The sequence below is a fragment of the Falco biarmicus genome, chromosome Z (genome assembly GCF_023638135.1).
Source record: "Falco biarmicus isolate bFalBia1 chromosome Z, bFalBia1.pri, whole genome shotgun sequence".
Taxonomy (NCBI): domain Eukaryota; kingdom Metazoa; phylum Chordata; class Aves; order Falconiformes; family Falconidae; genus Falco; species Falco biarmicus.
This window is the reverse complement of record NC_079311.1, coordinates 27,855,065-27,875,575: the sequence shown is the minus strand read 5'-3', so window position 1 is coordinate 27,875,575 and position 20,511 is coordinate 27,855,065. Positions and strand designations below refer to the sequence as shown.

The window sequence follows — 20,511 nt, the reverse complement described above, 5'->3', positions numbered from 1 at the left end:
GAATTAGGTGCAGTTTCAGTAAAAAGTAATTATTTGTTTTGGGACTGGATTCTTGCATTCAAAGATACATCGTGTAAAAGTGTAGGACTGCTCATTTGGTATTTTTGGTCCCTACTTCTCTTTAGAATTATTCTTGAAGATTAAGAATTGACATTAGAATATCTTCCCTTTTTTTCTTTCTAACACTTAGCAAGTCAGTAAGAGAACTTTTTCAGTGCTCTTATTTTTCTAATGTGCTGTGCTGAAGACTTCCTCAGGAAATGAGATTTGGATAAAGGTTGGTTTGACCTGCTGTGCAGATTTAACATGCTTTTCAAATAGTGTAAGGGTGCTAATTTCAGACCACTTTAGGCTTAAAAGCCACTTGTGCAAGTAATATTTTAACTTCCTAACTGCATTTTTTAAATCAATGTTCTTTCTCTTAAAGATTTTTTGATCTCTTTGAAAAATGCGATGGATATAAATCTGGAAAACTAAAACTGAAAAAACCAAAACAGTTGCAGGCAAGTTTGTCTTTATTTTCTTGTAGTGGTATTTTGTAAGTAGAAGATTATTTATTTAAGTAAGTCCTATGTTTCATTTCTTTAGGAAGTGCTTGATATAGCAAGGCAACTCCTTGTAGAACTTGGGCAAAACAATGATTCTGAAATTGAAGAAAGTAAAGCAAAACTTGAACAGCTAAAGACTGTATTAGAAATGTAAGTGATTAATTTTCAGTCTGCATAGCAATGAAGTTTTGTTCTGCTGTTTTGACTTGTTTGACCAGGTATTGCTTGGCTTGCAAGGATTGTCGAATATGTAATGATGTATTAATTGAAGCACAGGTGTTATCAACAGAGAATGTGACCTTTGACATACAAAGAACTGGGCCATCTCTCTGTTTTTTCTTCCTTATCTTTTTAATTGAATTTTTCCTGCACTATATAGTGTCTCAGTGTACTTTCTACATGAAAAACTTGGGGGTTTGATCTCAAATTTTATACTTTGTGTGTTTTTAAAATGGAAGTATTTGAGTACAGGGTCTGCTCCTTGCAATGTGTGACATAATGAAGTCTGATAGAGCCAGTAGGAAGTTTCTCCATGTGTCCTGTCTGCTTACAGTGAACTTAGAGCATATCAAATAAATAAGGCATTGTATATTAAGCCTGAATTATGTAATAACAAAAAAAAAAAAAAAAGCAAAGAAAAACCTATGGCTTTAAGGTTTGTTAAACATCTGGGGTCTCAGAACTCTAAATGGTAGTAGATAACATTAATTTAAAAAAAATCAGGGCAAAGACACTTACTGAAATTTATGACAACTGTTTGAAATGCTAAGTTCTGCTTGAGAACTTAGTTGTGTAACAGATAGTAGCCATCTACACTGCCAGATCAGATTCTGGATACTGATAGCCACTGTAGTTGTGGAACTGAATAGATAAGTTAGTCATGCAATCTGCAAATGTTGTGGGTTTTTTCCAGATTTATTTCCATGTTGTAAAAAAAAGTAGTAGACAGTATTGCTAAATGTTTCAGTATAGAATGGTTGATACTTCTGTAGACATTCTGTGCTTGTTGAATTAGGTTTGTTCTAAGCACTGCCTCAATAAATGGTGATCAAATACACAAATCAGTGACCAGCATAGATTTATTAGATCCTGTTACAGGAGCATAGCAGGTTTGGAGGAAAACATTTAAAATACTCCTCTCCCTCTTCCCCTCTCACTTTCCCCTGTTCTTACTTCAGGTATGGGCATTTTTCAGGCATAAACCGCAAAGTTCAGCTAACATATCTTCCTCATGGTTGCCCAAAGACTTCCAGTGAAGAGGAAGGTATTGTATTACTTTTGCACCTAATCACTTAATATGTGTATTTAAATAGTCATGGCCTTGATAACATGTCTTGATGTTAAGAAGAAGGAATATGTTGTTTTGAATGAATGTTTGTATTGTTGGCAGATATTCAGAGTCTCTTAATCTGCTGAATTGTAAAAAGCTATGTAGTAAATTTGTATTAACAGAGCTTTTTTGTAACAGAAAAGTGGGGTGAAAAGAAGCTTCAGTGATTCACCAAAAACAGTGGTTTTGGGGACAGTATAAGAAAATTGGACTCAACATTTACTGCCGTCTTTAGAATTTTCATAAGCTTTTCTGGTCTTTGACCCTTGGTTATTAACTGAAATAACTGTAGGGTATTTAGCATCTAATTTGGTTTAATTTTTCTGTCTCGGTTTACTTCAGAATTCATGCTACATATTCTTGACTTAAATTTTCTCTGTAGTTTAACTACTTCAGGTTTCTCTGTTTAGGTATCTGTTTAGTTCCCCAGTTCAGTATTTTCTTAATGTTAGAATGTTACTAAGGTTTCATAATGTTGAAGAGATTCTTTACTGAAGCCCTGCGTAATCCAAATATTTTTGTTCATTTGCAAAAAAAAAAAAGAAATGTAGAATATACTCCACTACTAAACTCCTTTCTCTGTGTACAATTAGATAATAGAAGAAATGAGCCATCCCTGCTTCTGGTTCTGAAATGGGGAGGAGAATTGACTCCTGCAGGCAGGGTTCAAGCAGAGGAGCTTGGAAGGGCTTTCAGGTGTATGTATCCAGGTGGACAAGGTAAAAAAAATTGAAAAAGTGTTCAATGGCATAAATCCCTTTTGAAGTTAATTAAGTATAAAATGAGAGTTTGAGCAAAATGTTTTTTTGCTAGGAGATTATGCTGGATTTCCTGGATGTGGTTTACTTAGATTACATAGCACTTACCGACACGATCTCAAAATCTACGCTTCTGATGAAGGACGAGTTCAGATGACTGCAGCAGCTTTTGCTAAGGTACAATGTGAAGTTGTATTTTCAATTGTAAAAATTCTGATGTTCTTAAGTTTGTTTTTTGAAAACTGGGGAGATTTGTGGTTTATTAGAGTCCCCATTATATAATGAGGCTGTGTTTTACCCAAAATGCATTTTCAAAGAGTATTTATTTCAGTGACAAAAAGTATCCAATTCATATGCCAAGTATTTGAAGTTCTTTGAGCAGATGCAGACACGTTTTAATTATCCAGCCCTAGCAATATACCTTAGTCCTTTCCAGTAACAACCTCCAGAATCGTACAATGCTTTGGGCTGGAAGGGACCTTAAAGACCATCTAGTTCCAACCCCACTGCCATGGGCAAGGACACCTTCCACTGGACCAGGTTGCTCAAAACCACATCCAACCTGGACTTGAACACTTCAGGGAAGGGGCATCCACAGCTTCTCTGGGCAACCTGTTCCAGTGTCTTGCCACCCTCACAGTAAATAATTTCTTCCTAATAATGAATCTAAATCTACCCTCTTTCAGTTTAAAACCATTACTCCTTGTCCTATCACTACACTCCCTGGTAAAGTATCCCTCCCTATCTTTCCTGTAGGCCCTCTTCAAGTACTGGGAGACTGCTATAAGGTCTGTCCAGAGTCTTCTCTAGGCTAAAAACCCCAAATTCTCAGCCTGTCCTCATAGGGAAGGTGCTCCAGCCCCTGGTCATCTTCGTGACTCTCCTCTGGACCCCCTCGAGAAGGTCCATGTCTTTCTTTTACTGTGGGCCCTGGAGCTGAACACAGTGCTCCAGGTTGGGTCTCATGAGAGTGGAAAGAGGGGAACAATTACTTCCCTCAACACGCTGACCACACTTGATGCAGCCCAGGATGAGATTGGCAATGTTTTTATTCTGCACCTTGCTTGTTTGTTTAGGGCTTACTCTCCTCAAATTTTTTCAGATTTCTGTGGCAGACTCTGTATGTGTGTTGGTTAAAGCACAGATACTGGAATAGATTTGAGGTAATGTAATCATTTTACATGAGCAAAAATTGCTTATTTGGACCAAAAGATTTTGAGTACAAAAGGCAACACATCACTGAAACCAGGTTCATTAATTTCTAACTTTAAAGAGGAAATTAGAGGGTTTGACACTATTAGAAATGTGGAATTAATAAACCGCTTTGCATATATTTTAATGGGAAATTGTACAGACCATACGTTCATGCTTTTTTTCGAATTCATAGAAGTAGTTTCTTAAAGTTCTTGCAAGAGGCTTTTTACTTTGGGCCTGTCAGAATCAATATCTAATAAGTAAGATGTGATAGCAGTACTGCATCTTGGCACTTCATAGAAATATTTTTTTACGCATATTTTTTGAGGTGAAATTACAAAAATTTTGTGGTGATATTTAAAAAGCATGCATTTTTTTTCATTACAAATGTGGATTCATAGCAACTATTAATATAAAACACAGAATTCAGAACTTCCTATAATAACTTGCCAAATATTCGTTTACCCCTCTTCATGCTAGGCAGATTCCTCTTTTGCTTCTCCTCCTACTACTGAGTAGCCCTTTGCAGGCATAGTAATTCCACTTGTTAATAATTAACTAATTTCCTCATTTCAGTGATACAGATCTTTTAATTGTGTGAGAGGACACAGTACAAGTGTTCCATAAATACTTCTTAGGTGAATGAGTTACAGTAATCATACAGAATCATAGAGAGGTTTAGGTTTCAAGGGGACTCAGTATGACATCCAGTCCAACTCCACACATCACAAGGCCAGTTTGGATGAGGTTGCTCAGAACCTCATCAAGTCAAGTTCTGAGTATCTCCAGGAATGGAGATTCCACAATCTCTCTAGGTTTTTAATACCATCAGTCATTTTCAGGTTGTTTCTCTGTTCCTCCCAAGTAGCCCATCCCTGCTTCCACCTTCTGTGCATTCCTTTTATATCCATGCTGACCTTCAGTGTGACTTCCCATACATCAGAGTGGACTGCTCTTGTGCTTTGAAGAGGTTGTCTTTGGAGATCATTCAGCTGTCCCAGACACCTTTGTCCTCCAGGACACCCCTCCATAGAATTCCATGAACAAGCTGAAGTCTGCTTATTTGAAGTCCAGGGCTCTAATGCAATTATTTCTCGTTTACTGCTCCAAGAATCTGTCATAATATCAGGTTTCAGTTACCAAGGCTGCCGATGACCTCCACATTCCTGACACTTCTGAATAACAGGTCCAGAGGAATGCCTCTGCTTAACTGTCCATCAGTAACATGTGTCAAAGAATTGTCCTGGGTGTTTTCCAGAAATCTGGATTGCTTGTCCCCTGCAATGTTACCCATGCATGAGGTACCCAGAGCAAAGGGCACCTATGAAAAACAGAGCCTGCAGTCAGGAGGCTTTCTCCAGTTGTGTTAACAAGCCTTCATCTATTTCCTCTTTTAAATCAGGTGGTCTGTAGCAGAGGCCCACCATGATGTTGCCCTGTGCTTGTTTGTCCTCTGATTCTTAAAAATAGGATCTCAACTTGATTGTCACTGGTTTGAAAGCAAAAGTCCCAGTGTTCAAGCTACTCCTTTATATAGAGCCCAAATCTGCCTCCTTGCCTTCCTGGCTTCCAAAAGGCCCTGTATCTAGCTATGGAAAAACTCCGTTCATGTGAAGTATTCCAACACATCTCTGTAATCTGAATAAATGCAAAGCTCTATAAGTGTTAAGACTTTTAATTTCTTGTGTTTGTTTCCATGCTGCATGTGTTGATGCAGAATTATTTCAGCAATAATGGTCAACAAGGAGACACACACACACCCCTTTCCTTCCTTATCCCAGAGCCCTTCTGTTACCAGGAAAGGCACAGAAGTTTCTGGCCCTCTCTGTTTTGGAAGTCTGTTCACCTGTTGTTCAATGGTAGCTTTTGATTATCCTTCTGTGCTACACAGGGTTTGGACTTTTGCCTCAGTAGGGTCTCTGCAAAGACCCTGTCTATCTCCCATTTGTCCTCCCAGATGTTCCTTGGTTTGCTAATTTTTTCTGTAGCTGCTATCTAGTGATTCAGTGCCCCGAGAAAAGCATGTCCCCCACAAGTCAGGCTGCTGTTGCTGCCAGCCTCAGGGAGAAGGCATGGTGCACTCCCTGCAACCCAAGACCTCAACAGCTGTGGCCTCCAAGGAGCAGTGCTGGCACTACTGAGATGCTAGGGTCACTTCAGCTGGTGCTGGGGACCATGCTTTATGACTTGTCACCATCACTGTTGCAGCAACTGTAGCAATGCTGCACACCAAGTCAATGTTTTGGGGGCCATTTCTGTGTAAATATCTGTATTGTCTGCCAAGTCCCTGTTTATCTAACAGGCAAGTGATAAAATCTCGAATTTAAATTAGTGTTTGGAGTGGGGGTTTTTAAGATGCTCATATTCTCATCCTTGTTTGCCTGATTAATTGTATTATTTGTTTCAGGGACTACTGGCCTTAGAGGGAGAACTGACTCCTATTCTTGTCCAGATGGTGAAAAGTGCTAATATGAATGGTCTTTTGGACAGTGACAGTGATTCTTTAAGCAGCTGTCAGCATCGCGTTAAAGCAAGACTCCATGAAATTCTCCAGCGAGACAGAGAATTTACTGCTGATGACTATGATAAGGTTAGCATATGATTGGTTTCCTATGAAATGAAATAAATATCCCCACACATTCTTGTGTAGAAGTAATGAGCAGTGATTTTTATGTATCTCTTTTGAAAAACTATTTATGTGCTTGCTAACAGTTTGAACTGCAAAGGAAACTCCACTAAATGTCATAGTAGATATTTTGAACTATCTTGCAATTTAAGTACTCGGAATAGCTACAGACTTCGAAATAGGAGTATATAGGGGATAGGGACCTCATGCGTAGGTCTTTTTCACTGTTCCATTAAAAAAAATTTAATTATTAATGAACTGAAACTGTATTGTTTACACTTTCTGTTATCTTTACTTTGGCAGTGGGTGGTATTACAAAATGTGCTGCCTGCCTACTGCAGCTGTTTTAATGTTTAATCTGCTACAAGGCTTTTTGTTTTAATTTTAAGAATGCTAAGACACTGAAAACCAGTAGTTTCCAATCAGTGAAAGAAAATGTCTCATTAACATGCTAAATTAGTACACATTAACATAGTTTATGCTGACTTAGTACAGAATAACATGATTGTTCCTGGTTTTAAATGTAAGTAATGTTTGTTACTGTTAAGACACTTCTCATTCAATTGCACTTACTCTGTCTGGTATAACAACTAAATACAAGTCCTCAAATGATGTTTAAGCTAAAATGCTATTTTTGAAAAGGTATTGAGAGCAAATGATTGAAAAATAATTTTATTACACTGTATGATCCACTTCACGTGGATTTTTTTTTTTAAACAGTAATTAAAAGTACCATCCAAACCACTGCTAGCAGTGGATTCAGCAGTACTTGGGGGGAAAAAGCGAGACGGTACAAGGTCTCAAGGATTTATTCATTTTCCCCCATTTTACTAGACAGTCACTGACAATAACTAACCTTTGGGATTGTAAAGTGACAATAACTCTTCTGGTTTGGATATTTTTGGGGTTTTTTTAACTTACTTGCTACTTGGGAAAACAATCTGTATGGTTTTTTTCTGTGCCAGAGCACCTTTCCTATCACTTTACTTGGTCATAATAGGGAGGTAGGAACTGCTTACTCTTAGACAAAGGCTAAAACAGGGGTCCTCAAACTACGGCGCGCGGGCTGGATAGGGCCCCCAGGGTCCTCAATCTGGCCCCTGGTATTTACAGACCCCCCCTGCCCCCACCGCCAGGGGTTGGGGGGGGAAACCAAGCAGCCGCAGATGGCTGCCTGCCACTGCATCCGCGCCGGCCCCTGGTTAAAAAGTGTGAGGACCCCTGGGCTAAAAAATCTAAATTATCCTATGCATTTGAGGAAACTGGGGAAAGTGCAAATAGATATGTGAAATGTATGTCAATTGTTGTTTGATATCGTAATTTGCTTATGTTGTTGTTTTAACCCTAGCCAGCAGCTAAGCACCACACAGCCACTCACTCACTCTCCCGGGTGGGATGGGAAACAGAATTGGAAGAGTTAAAGTGAGAAAACTTGTGCATTGAGATATAGACAGTTTAATAAGTAAAGCAAAAGCCACGCATGCAAGCAAAGCAAAACAAGTTCATTCACTGCTTTCCGTTGTCAGGCAGGTATTCAGCCATCTCCAGGAGAGTTTATGTGCTGAGAATGATGTCATGTGATAAGGAATATCCCTTTAGTCAGTTGGGGTCAGCTGTCCTGGCTGCGTCTCCTCCCAGTTTCTTGTGCCCCCCAGCCTACTCACTGGTGGGGCAGAGTGAGAAGCTGAGAAGTCTCTGACTTAGTGTAAACACTGCTTAAAAAGAACTAAAACATCTGTGTATTACCAACACTGTTTTCAGCACAGAACCAAAACACAGCACTATACCAGCTACTAGAAAGAGAACTAAGTCTATCCTGGCCAAAAGCAGGAGAGCTTCCTTTGGATAGTGCAGACTTCTCTGAAAAAATGAGGCTGAGTCTCACTTACATGGATATTGACTGTATTGTTTTAGTGACACTCAACTTGATGGTGACAATTTGTAGCTTCTACAATTTCTAAGTCAGCTCTTAAGGACATCTTGTGTGTTCTTGATATATGTGCATTTAAAGGGTTTCTTTTTGTTTGTGTTTGTGTGCTGCAGTCCTATAGAAACAAAAACCTAAACCAGGAAGAGACAAACTTTTTTTCAGGTATCAGTTACTGTTGCAAATCTGGTTCTTCCTTCCAGTTATGCTAAATAAAATTTTTGTGATGTGTGTAGCCTAATGATGACATTTCTTACAGAATTTTTTGTAAGCTTTTGAATACAGTAGTTACTTGAAAGGAAGTTCTGGAAAGTAGCTAAATATGTTCAAAGTTTTCACTGTCTTTCCAGTTTTCCTTTCTTGGAACAAAAAGAGAGTTTTAGGACTCCTGATACTAGTCGTTTTTACTGTACAGAATTAGTTACCCTATGAATTTCTTGTCACCTCTGAACCTCTAGTAAATCTTACTACCTTTTGATGTATTTTCTTTTCTTAATGCCTCAAATAGAGTAGATAATTGAGAAGTGGTTTCAAAACTTAATACCACCCTGCTTGAATGTTTTTCCTCCAATACCTCCCCAGTTCTTTTAAATCTAGTCAGTTTATTTGGATAATGTTGTGTTTATCTCAAATTGCAGCTTACTCCATCTGGAAGCATCTCATTGATAAAATCAATGCAGGTTATTAAAAATCCTGTAAAGACATGTGACAAGGTCTATTCCTTGATCCAGAGCTTGACTTCTCAGATCAGGCAAAGAATGGAAGATCCAAAGTCTGCAGGTACTTAAAACATTTTTGTAGTTCTATTTAGTTCCTCTTGTTTACATCTGAGAGAGAATTGTAACATAACTTCATTAAATACGCTTTTAGCAGAACTTGAATTGAGTTAAGGATTTTCACAGTCTGTTTCCACATGCATAATTTTAAAGTAAAAAGCAGGAGAAACTCATGGTCGTATTACAGGTAAAAGCTTTTTGATGTTCCGAAGTTCAGGGTAGTCCTCAAATGTTTGCATAAATTGTTGTCTTAGTTATTTGAAACTCAGCAGTCCACAAAGGTAATAAGAAAAGCAGATGGTACTAAAGCTAAGTTACATACGTACATCTTTATATTTAAGAATCTTTGGTGAAGATCTGTTGCTTGCTGTAAGATGTGCAGTAGTAATGCATACAGTGATGTTCAGTATTAATGATGGTGAACCAGTGGTGCAGGAAGACTGGAGCATGAAGTGACCACAGTGGTTTTTTGATACTAACTAAATACTGTAATATTTGCTCTCAGTGTTGCCTGCAGTGTATAGTATGCAAACAGCTTCTGTCCTAAGATTGAGCAGTACAAGTGTCACCTGTGCATGGTCTTGGTGGGTTTTGTCTATTGAGTCTAATCCGATGTCCTGGGATGGGGATAATCCATCCTTTCTACCAGTTTCTTGGGTCTTGCTGTTGACACATGCAGGAAAGAGACAAATAAGGTGTGTGGTCTGTTCTGAAACAGAGATGATGGCCTGCTCCTTTTCCTGCCTCCTAGAATTTTCCTACGGCTTTTTTTGTTGTTGTTGCTTTTGTTGCTTTTTTGATCTGTGCTGTGGATGCCTTATTCTTGGTGCTGTAGCTTTGTTTAAAGGGCTGGCGGTGCATTTCTGCAGTGAAGCTTTAAACGAGCTTAATGTAGCTATGTAGCTGTGATGCTTTCAGCAGTAAAATTTACCATATGCACATCTGTTCCCTCTAAGAAGTAACGCAGTTAACTTATTTGATCCCTTTTATCCCTCTGTATTCAACTGTTACTACCATACAATTAAAATTTCCTTTTTGTTACTTGGATGGTCTTGATTACTTATGGAGATACGTGTCTATCCAGATATTCAGCTGTACCACAGTGAAACCCTTGAACTGATGCTGCGTAGGTGGGCCAAGCTGGAAAAAGACTTTAAAACAAAAAATGGAAGATACGATATTAGCAAAATTCCTGATATTTACGACTGTATAAAATATGATGTGCAGCACAATGGCTCCTTAAAATTAGAAAACACAATGGAATTATACAGGCTTTCAAAGGCTTTAGCTGACATTGTGATCCCTCAGGTAAGCATTTTCAGTTATTATATACAATAACTGCTTTTTCAAATTTAATGAAAACATGTACTCTGTCTTTCCTATTGAAGTCTTCTGTATTTTGCAGTAATAGAAGTCTTTAACGTTACTTATTTTCTAGTAGCAAGCTGATCATTTTTTGGTATGAAAAATTTGATTCATCAAACTGTGTTCAAAGAAAATCTTGGTAGCAACTTGAACTGTGTAACATGTCTGCTTCCTTTACTGCAGTGTATTAAAAGTGGTTCATCTCAGCCATTCTTCACAGATTTAAGCGGTGCCTCTGTGCACAGCTGTGTATTCTGAAATGGCATTTAATTTCATTCTTTCTGCTTCCAAAAATTTCATTTTCAGGGTCTTTGCAAATTACATTGTTAATCCCCATCTAATTTCACTTGTCGTAAGCAATTTAAATTTTAAAAGACCTTTCTCCTGCTTCAGGCTGCTAACACTCCCTGATAAAAATGTATACATTAGGTTTCGTAGAATTTCAGGCCAGAAAACAGTACAAGTTACACTTCCATATACCACTCAAGTTAGCTCTAAAATGTTACAGGCTGCAGGACGTGAAATTGTTTTGTGATAACAGGAAAGAACCAGATGAAAGCTTTCCCCAGGTGTCCCTGTGGCTACAGAGCACTGTTGTAAGGGAGGTGTTCTCCATATCGTATTCAGTGAGGGAAATTCTTTCTCTCCCCATTTCTCACAGTCCCTGACAGCAAGGAGGGCAAAACCAGCAATGATACTAAGTATGTGTAGTGTTATGTGGGCCTGTTAAGCTTAAATTTTTTACAGTGTTAGAGAAGAGCAGGTAAAATAGTGAAGGAAGAAACTTCCAACATATAGTGAAGGAAGAAAAACAAAGAAAGCTTGATAAGCCTACATAATGCAAAGGAAAAGTGCGCACTTTGCTTTCTTGGGTAACCAGAAGATCCATCATAATGATGAGAGTGCTTTTATATCACATGCAGCATAACCCATGAAGCTTCTGGAAGAGCAAATTTTTAAATACTGTAGATACTGTAACAGATACATTATTTTCTGGTTGTATTTAACGAACATTTTCAGTATTATTTGAGGAGAATAGGAGATCTGTGGGGTGGTTTATCCCAAATTAAGATAGACATATTAAGTAGGTAATGTGTCTGTTTCTTTAATGACTTAAAAAAAAAATAATTACATGAAATCAGGTGAGATGAAATGCATCATAGATATGTAAATGTGGGGTGGGGAGGAGGAATAGTTCCCTAGATGTTTTGCTTAAGGAAAAGAGCTTCATCATACCAGAAGGTGGATCCACTTTTGTGGTTTGACTAGTGAATTAAAAACTGTTTCTCTGTGTGAAATCAAACAGCAAAAAGGCAAACCACTTGTTACATGAAGAGACATCAGTAATCAAATGTAATAAAAACATTAAACGAAACAGTTTGCAATGAGAGCAAACTAATAGATGACTAATCAGCTTCAATATACAAGCTTTGAATTAGAAGGTATTTTCATTTTTAACTGAATTTTGAAAGTCACTTTGTTCTTACACAGGAGTATGGTATTTCTAAGGCTGAGAAACTAGAGATTGCCAAAGGTTACTGTACTCCCCTCGTTAGAAAAATCCGTTCTGACCTTCAGAGAACTCAAGATGATGATACTGTAAATAAGCTCCACCCTCTGTAAGTCTTTTATTTTTTTACATGGTTACATTAATTTCTGTAATACTTAATGGAAGTATTCCATAGCTTTCATATTTGGAATGTCCTACTAGCTCATAGTAATTTTATAAGTATTATTTGTTGACAGCTTTCTCTAAAATAGGCACACATCTCCTTATGGGATAGTAAGTGGGTTTTTTTTCTTTCAAGTTACTCCAGGGGTGTTATGTCCCCTGAACGCCATGTTCGTACACGGCTGTATTTCACCAGCGAGAGTCATGTCCACTCCCTGTTGTCCACCCTTCGTTATGGTGCCTTATGTGATGTAAGTTGAACACTTTTCCCGTTAAAGCTGTGATATTTTTAAAGGAACCAAAAGGACTCAATCTAACTAAGACTGTATTAATTGGAATCTTAATTTTCTTAAGTGACTTTGAAAACTATCACACTTTTAAACAATTGATTTCCTATTGTATATGCAGAGACATATTTCAAATTGCTGGTGTTCACATTAGTGGAAATCAGCACGGCCTTTGAAGTGATGCTGACTTCCATTGGTGTTATCAGCTGTATATGTTATGGTCTCAAAGAGGCTTTAAAAGGGCAGATAACCCATTCTTTTGTCTTACATTGCCACCTGTAATTCTTGTAACTCTCTTTCCTTCAAGTTATCATTTGGGGTTCTCTTGAATTTACTTTTGAACTGGCTGCTTATTTTTGACCATTGGCATATTGTCAAGACCTGCCTACCTGACCTGAAGAAGGCTCATGTCATGCGAAGTTTCTCCTGTTCAGTGGGTTCTCTTACTTTCCTACATTGTCATAGAATACCTTGAAGGAGGTGCGTTATTCTCCATCTGATTGGCTTTGAAACAAAGGACTAAAAAATACAAGATCTGTAGATTCAGAAATGACCTAACTGAGCTCTTGGAGAGGCTAAACGCAGCACTACAAAGCCTATGCAGCTGCTTCTAAGATAGAGCTGGATTAATATACTAACTTTCTAAGTGGTTGTATTGACGTGCTTTCTTCTGGTAATAGATGACTAAACTCACTGATGGCAAAAAGCATTTTTAATCCTAGACCTCTGTGACATATGCTACAGCAGATACATTCCTAGGTTTAGGCTGATAAACTTTTAAGTTTTCTTTGAAGTATTTTTTCTAGAGCATGAAAATAGGTGAATACTCATTTTAAATAGTTTGGGATGTGATGGTTGTATTTCATCTACATACTAGAAGCTTTCATTTACTCTGTTTGACTGGCAGAGCAATATCTAGAAACATTTTCCACAGTATACTAGCTGAACTGAGTTTATTGCAAGATTAACATTTGCCATCAGGAGAGTTTAAAATAGTGTCTCTGTCTACAAGACATATATCATCATTTGTGAAAGAACATGAAAGGTACATTGAAATAAAGTATGAAAAGTTCTGATCTCAACTTTTCATTCATTTGATAAGTCACTTTTTTTTTCTGGTTGTATCTGTTTTTTCCTTAGCTGTGAAAAGCTTTGTGCTTCTAGTCTGTATGTAAAATCCATGTAAATGGGGAAAAAGGGAAACTAACAGTCTTTTTAAAGAAAATCACTGGTTTTTATTTGTTGCTTTTCCCCTCTTCCCCCCCTCTTCATAAGGAATCAAAAGATGAACAATGGAAACGAGCTATGGATTATTTAAATGTTGTCAATGAACTGAATTACATGACACAGATTGTTATCATGCTTTATGAGGATCCAAACAAGGTATTTAAAATGGATAAATCTCTTCAGAAACAAGTCGTGCTAAGCTGTGTATTAAAGTATAAACCTACTTAATAATTTTCCTTCAGGAACTTTCTTCAGAAGAACGTTTTCATGTAGAGCTGCACTTTAGTCCAGGAGCCAAAGGCTGTGAGGAAGATAAAAATTTACCAGCTGGATATGGATACAGACCTGCCTCCAGAGAGGTAATAATTAGGCCTTTTCTTTAAAGCAGAAGTTCTGGATGCAGACATACCTAAAATAAACACTGGCAATTTTTTTGGTAAAAAATACAAATGTGATTTTTGTCTTGGTAGAAAAATGTTTAGTAAAATATGGGCAGTCCCGATGCATTGTTCCATTTTGAATGGACACTGAGGTAATGCACACAAGTAATTTGGTCCTCCTATGGCTTTGCCAGAGCTTTTGCTAGAAATACGAAATACTCATTGTAAGAAAAGTGGTACCAACATCAGTATCACATCAATGATATCTGGCAACTCAGTTAAAGTAAGGCATTTTGGCATGTTTATGAACACTGATTGTTGAAGAAAGACTTACTTTTCAAAGAGGTATGGGTGGGTCTGTGGAGTTACCACCTCCTTTTTGAGAAATGAATGAAAGCTGAGCTTGACTGGAAATCTTCTATTGACTAGTGGGGCCAGCATTTTATTATATTACTATGCAGCCAGAGCAATGTGGTTAATTAGAACCACACTATCATAATGTGGCAGGTTAGGAGCAAATACACATAGTCTAGAGCAATTTGTTCAGTAATACTTGATTTACATCTTGTATTTTTAACATCAGCTTGCTTTATGTTTTCACAGAAGATTTATTTAACAGCCACTTCTGTCTGCAAGTTGCAAGGTGTGCAGCTAAATTAAAAATTAATCATGTATTGTTTGTAGAATGAAGGCTCAAGGAAAACCTCTCACAGAAATGATAGTGATGAGGAGGCACACGCTCCTAAGAGAGATGAAGCAGATCGGTCAGTAGTGATGTTCAAGCCAATGGTTTCAGACCCAATTCACATACACAGAAAGTCACCCCTTCCAAGATCCAGGAAGATTGGTTCTGTTGAAGTAAGTGTTTATGTTCCAGATAATGTCTTTTCACAGAAAATGACTTTTGCTTACTTTTAATAAAACAAAACCAGATGTAATTCTGCTTTTGATTACACAGAACCAGTATGATGTTATGTCTCACAAAAGGGTTGCTCTTATTCTATGGGAAATCCTCCATGGCAGTAATTTTGTCTGAAGGAATTTTTTTTTCCTAAATGAATTATTATTTTGTGATAAGACTTATTTCCTTTTTTCTTTTTAAGACATTTTAGAAAAGCTGATACCTGAAAATGAAGATTTTTTCAATCTAAACCTACATCTTCAAACTAACTTACATTATTTTGTATTCACCCTTACAAGACAGCTGCTCTTGGGAATTAAACCTTCAGGGTGATCATGCTGAGAGGGAATGTTGGGATTGGGGGTGGTAGGGGAGGTACAGAAGGTGAGAGACATGTCTTCTGCTGTATTTGCTTTCACGTGGAGTGAAAGTAACTCCACTTGTCAAGCATTTGAAGGTAAGAGAATAAACTGGAAGCTTTTTTTTAAGTGGGTGGGGTTTGTGCTTCATTAATTCTTTAGATCACATCTTGAACAGTCTAGTCTCCTCCTGTCTTGAAGGCCATGACATGTAGGTGTGCTTCACAGACACAGCTTTAATGTCACGGGGGTTGCAGGATGCACGGCATTATCACTGATACCATTTCTGTGGTTGAGTGGCAAAGCTTCAGATGGTGCATAGTGGCACTTCTGTGATATTAATGCTAGGAGCAGACTAACAGCTTCTTATTGCCTCATTTTCAGTTGCTTAAAACCATCAGAAATGAAGATTCACACCAAAAGCTTTTCCTTTCATATCTGTGTTGGGAATGGGCTGTTTGTGTGCAATGAAAGTATTACAGATTTGCAAGTAACTTGGTTATTGGTAGTGTGGAGAGAAAAAGATGCATGGTTCCCTTCTATAAGGATATCTGTATAACTTCACATGACTTCCATAAATTAACAGAGATAATAAATGTCAATGTCTTACATTTTCTATTTCCAAGTTTTATCATAAACAAATGCTCACAACATCAGTATTTTTTTATTTTTAAAAGCTGTTTTCACTATGATCATGCAAACTCCCCTCCTAGTTATGAGTTCACATACACACAACTTAATAGTCTATTACTTCAAACTTTTAATCATTTTCATTGTTGTAAATTACATAGAAGTTACTTTCAAAAGGTATCAATAACATGAATAGCTAAATTTTGACTGTATAGCTTTATATTATGTTCAGATAGATGTGTTTTAGCATTCAGTGCTTGTTTATTTGCTGGAAGAAAATAGCTGATACAAAGAAAACATACACTATGAAAGGTTTTTGAAAAAATAAAATTGGAGGTTTCATCTGGCCTACTGAAATCTGCAAAACCAGTATTTGGAATATTTAAACCAAAAGGTATTTTGAAGTGTTTAAAGACAGTCATTACAACTTAAACTGCAACTGCCTTGAACCTTTTTGTTTTGGTTTGGTTTGTTTTCCTATAAGGGAATTTCTCTCTTCACCTGTGTCCATTTACTTGAAAGCACACTGTCAGGTGTGAGATTACATGGAAGTTTTAATCTGGGGCGTAGTCAGCAATATTTGCAGAATAATTGCAACTGATTGAGTCATGAAAATAAAAAAAAAGCAGAGTTCTAACGGTAAAACGTGAAAGTAAGGCTCATTGGCGTTGAAAACCAAATTATGTATTGCTAAAAAACTTGATTGCTAATGATACGTAATGATGTAGGAAATGGGAGACTCTTAGCCTGACACTGTCCTCCCTTGAAGTCTTAATAGGTGTCCACCATCAGATAATTTTTAGGGCTTTTTTGAGGTTGGAAAACTATTACCAGTCAGGTTGGTGCTACTACCAGTGAGTCAGCTGTAAAGTCTGAAAAGCAGTTCTAAAAATGAAGAGTCTTTCAGATAAGGTTATAGGCTAGAAATGAAAACTTTTAAGTAATAAATAGGAAAGTTGAATGTACTTAGAGGGGGAAAACTATTAAACAGTGTGTCAAGGATAACAGATGTTCTGTTTCCAACATGTGAGAAATTCTTAAAATTATAAATCAATTATTGATAAGAATTCCTTATCTCTCATGTCTAATAACTAGTCTACCAGAAATTTGATTAAAGTGTTATATTAAAAGATATAATTGGATGAAAAGATTGAAGTGGAACTATTAAGTTCCTAATATTGTACTATTAATCTTCCCTATTTGCTGTTTAATAGTTTTAAAAGCAGTACATAAAAGGGTGCAAGCAGAGTGGGTTTTTTTCTTTTCTGTTCATTTGGCTCTGTTGAATCTAACTTTGCATGCTTTGCTGTTTTTTGCCCCCTTTCTCACTTCCAGGAAGAGAGCCCCCTGAGTGTGTCTAGCCCAGAGTGTATTGGTACCTGGCTGCATTACACCAGTGGTGTGGGTACTGGGCGTCGAAGACGCAGATCAGGGGAACAAATCACTTCTTCCCCTGTCTCCCCTAAATCATTGGCTTTCACATCCAGTATTTTTGGCTCATGGCAACAGGTTTTTAAACTTTACTTCATTAAACATTATTATGCATTCCAAGCAACAACGAACTGTCTTTAAGGACATCTAATCCCTTGTTATGGATTATGTTTGAAGGAAATTGTCCACTTGTTAAAATCAGTTCCCGAGAATGTTTGGGGGGAAAAAGAGCAAGTGCATGTTTTTCCACTAAATGTGCCATACATTTTCCTAAAAATTTGGTTTCTTTATAGGAATTACAAATGTTATCACAGTAAAAAAGACTTAGTCTACTCTCTAATGAAACAGACTTCTGCTTTGGTTTAGTTGTCCTTTAAGACTTTAAAAACAGCATTGATTAATTTGGTGGTAGGTAAATTGAAAAACTTTTTTTTTTTAATAATTGCAACCAATACCATTTCAAATAATTATTTGGTACTTCATACTGCTATTCAAAACTTGTTTTGCATATATCATATTTTCAGTGGCCTGGTATTAACTATTGCAGGGAAAAAACTCTAGCACTAATAATTCTCGCCTTCTGTATCTGGAGGTATCTGAAACTCCCAACACGGGACATCATCCATTGACTTGTACAATATTTTGAAGATTTTCCTAAATGTTGTGGGGGGAAGGCAGGAAAAAAAAGAAACAGTAAATTTTCTTTTGAAGTACGAGTGAAGTTCTAAAGATTGTTTAGTATGTCAAAATATTGTTTACATGTATAACAATGGATGGTGTTCTGTTAACCATATCCTTTTTCTTTGAAAATTTTCATAATTTCTTTTTATTGTGGAAAATTCTAAAACTATTTACATAGGAAAAGTTTATATCAGTAAAGGCTGTGAGCATCTGAAGATTACACTGATTGAGCCCATGCATGGATCAGTGATTGTATGGTGTCCTCAATAGCTTGTCTGTCTTTCCTTCCCTCCCCTCCTTTTTTCAATACAGGCGCAGTTTAGGAGAGTGCGTTTGGTAAAATGAAATAAAATGTCTCAAATGTCTGTTCTCATATTGGTCTTGGTCTGTGTCCTTTCTCATTCTGAATGCTTGCTTTGCACCACTTCATTGCAAGGAACTCATATGTGAAATGGACTCCCTTCAGAAGGGGATATTGCATGATCTTTCATGTTTCCTTTACATATTTTTACTAACACTTATCATACAGCTTATTAACATTTGTATGTCTGAAACAGGCTGCTGTATCAAGTTAAATGGATGTTTCATGATGCTGTTCTACTTTCCCTTATTTTTCTGTTTTTTATATCCAGGTCCTATCAGAAAGCAATAGTAACTTAAGAACACCGAGAACTATTCTGGAACAAAAGCAGAGTGGTCTAGGTATGTGCCTACAATTGAAATTTTGTTTGATGTTAGCAGCTTTCCACCTGCCCATTGTTCTGTACAGTTGTACGTTCTTTGAATAGCTTTTATGTTAACAAGACCCCGTAGTACATGTTACCAGTAATATATGCCTAGTGTCTGCATATGAACAGGGCAATTTTTCTGCAGCAAAAGTTTAATAGAGAAAACTATTTGACATTGTTCACACTACTGACTCTGTACTGGTCACAACAGGTACACAGGATCATTTTTAACATAAAGTATATTTTTAAGATAATGTAATTCATGTCTGAGCTTTTGGGTTTTGCAAGAGTCTTTGAATTGAAATGGCCTGCACTGGAAACTGTTAAAACACTTTTCTTGAAGATCAACCTTTCCTACTGTGGGCAGTTGATGGAACTGAAGCTGTTTCATCAAGGGGGAGGGGGATGGGGAACAAACCTCAAGTTTCTTGATAATATCAGGGGTTTTGTACACATTCCCTCTCCTAAAATCAGTTTCTTCCTTTCAGCATTGGAATGAATCATGCTATAATTCAATTAATTATTTCAAATTCTTTTAATTCAAGTGGTGCTTTTCTGTTGCTTCTTTGAAACAGGCATACATGTCTTGTATGTAAAAACATGAAATTGTGCACTACTGTAAATCAACATTGCATTTTTTTCTTTTAAGTGTGTCTTTTCATGGGAAAAATGAAGTGTAAAAAATGCATAAGCTACATGCATAGACTTAGAAGTAGCTTTTACTTTCTTTGTAAATATTGTATTTTTTGTATGTCTAATCTTTCTGTGATACTTTTCTCCCTATTATATTTTTCCCTTAGTAAAATGCATACATCAGGTGCTCTTGTTTATATTGTGTGCTTGCTAAAGTTAAATAACTTTTCTTTTGCCAATGTGTGACACAATATGGCTTGTGGAAGTTGTTCTATTTCTGTGTGTAGGTTAAGGTATTACATTTGGCGTGAAAGGCTTTTGCCACAGGCCTGGCACCAATTTATCTTGCCTGTGATTGGTCACATGTGCTACTAATGTTTCCCCTCACTGGGTCATTAAAAGTGATGAAAGGAAGTATCCCTGAAGAGAGAGTTGATTTTCACAAAAAATCTGCTGCTACTTATCTAAAATGTAAAAGATAAGTTCTGAGTGAAAAACCACTTCTCCTTTCAACTAGTAGTCAAAACTAAAGGAAAAAAAATGCAACATTTTTTTCCATTTTGTTCATTGTTGTACGTAAATTTCATTTGTGGTAGATGGCTATAAAAATTATGTTTATATTTCTGTCTGTGGCTTTCAGTGATTCGTTAAAACTCCCATCCTAGTGGCAGGAGTGTATGAGTTGTAACAAAAGTACTCCCACTTTCATGGAGATGTACAAAAGTCTTCTCTGGAAAGGAAGTCAAGCTAAATTTGATGGAACTTTTAGGTATTTTCAACTTACTGTCAATTATGGTAGCTGAAATACGAATATAGTATTTCCAATTTGGGTAACATTTTGTTGGGGTTAGAAGAGGAAGATTTCCATATTAAGGCTCAAGAAATGCATGAGTACTTCATTGCAGTCTGACATTTCAAAAGTTGATTTGGATTAAAGCAATGAGCAGTATTTTTCCAGTTTATATTTGTTTCAGAACCGCTGGTTTTAAAACACACAACTTTCATATCATCTTCATCTTGGTTTTATTTTGTTGTTTTGGTTATGTTTACATTGATGC

The 20,511-nt window shown here is 36.9% G+C and overlaps 1 protein-coding gene across 10 annotated transcripts in view; it reads left to right on the top strand.

Annotated features, from left to right (window-relative positions):
- The window catches only part of PPIP5K2 (diphosphoinositol pentakisphosphate kinase 2), a 42,394-nt gene that overhangs the window by 12,361 nt on the left and 9,522 nt on the right, over nucleotides 1-20,511 (top strand). For 6 of the 10 annotated variants that reach the window (XM_056325673.1, XM_056325669.1, XM_056325667.1 and 3 more), the window contains exons 11-25: nucleotides 428-503; nucleotides 589-698; nucleotides 1,727-1,812; nucleotides 2,472-2,597; nucleotides 2,692-2,813; nucleotides 6,238-6,420; nucleotides 9,022-9,163; nucleotides 10,244-10,467; nucleotides 12,016-12,143; nucleotides 12,333-12,447; nucleotides 13,759-13,866; nucleotides 13,953-14,069; nucleotides 14,775-14,948; nucleotides 17,316-17,489; nucleotides 18,725-18,794. In XM_056325673.1, the coding sequence (XP_056181648.1) occupies nucleotides 428-503; nucleotides 589-698; nucleotides 1,727-1,812; nucleotides 2,472-2,597; nucleotides 2,692-2,813; nucleotides 6,238-6,420; nucleotides 9,022-9,163; nucleotides 10,244-10,467; nucleotides 12,016-12,143; nucleotides 12,333-12,447; nucleotides 13,759-13,866; nucleotides 13,953-14,069; nucleotides 14,775-14,948; nucleotides 17,316-17,489; nucleotides 18,725-18,794 (1,955 nt within the window). The remainder of the gene's footprint in view (nucleotides 1-427; nucleotides 504-588; nucleotides 699-1,726; nucleotides 1,813-2,471; nucleotides 2,598-2,691; nucleotides 2,814-6,237; nucleotides 6,421-9,021; nucleotides 9,164-10,243; nucleotides 10,468-12,015; nucleotides 12,144-12,332; nucleotides 12,448-13,758; nucleotides 13,867-13,952; nucleotides 14,070-14,774; nucleotides 14,949-17,315; nucleotides 17,490-18,724; nucleotides 18,795-20,511) is intronic. The other 4 variants (XM_056325676.1, XM_056325675.1, XM_056325674.1 and 1 more) reach the window with 1 other exon arrangement.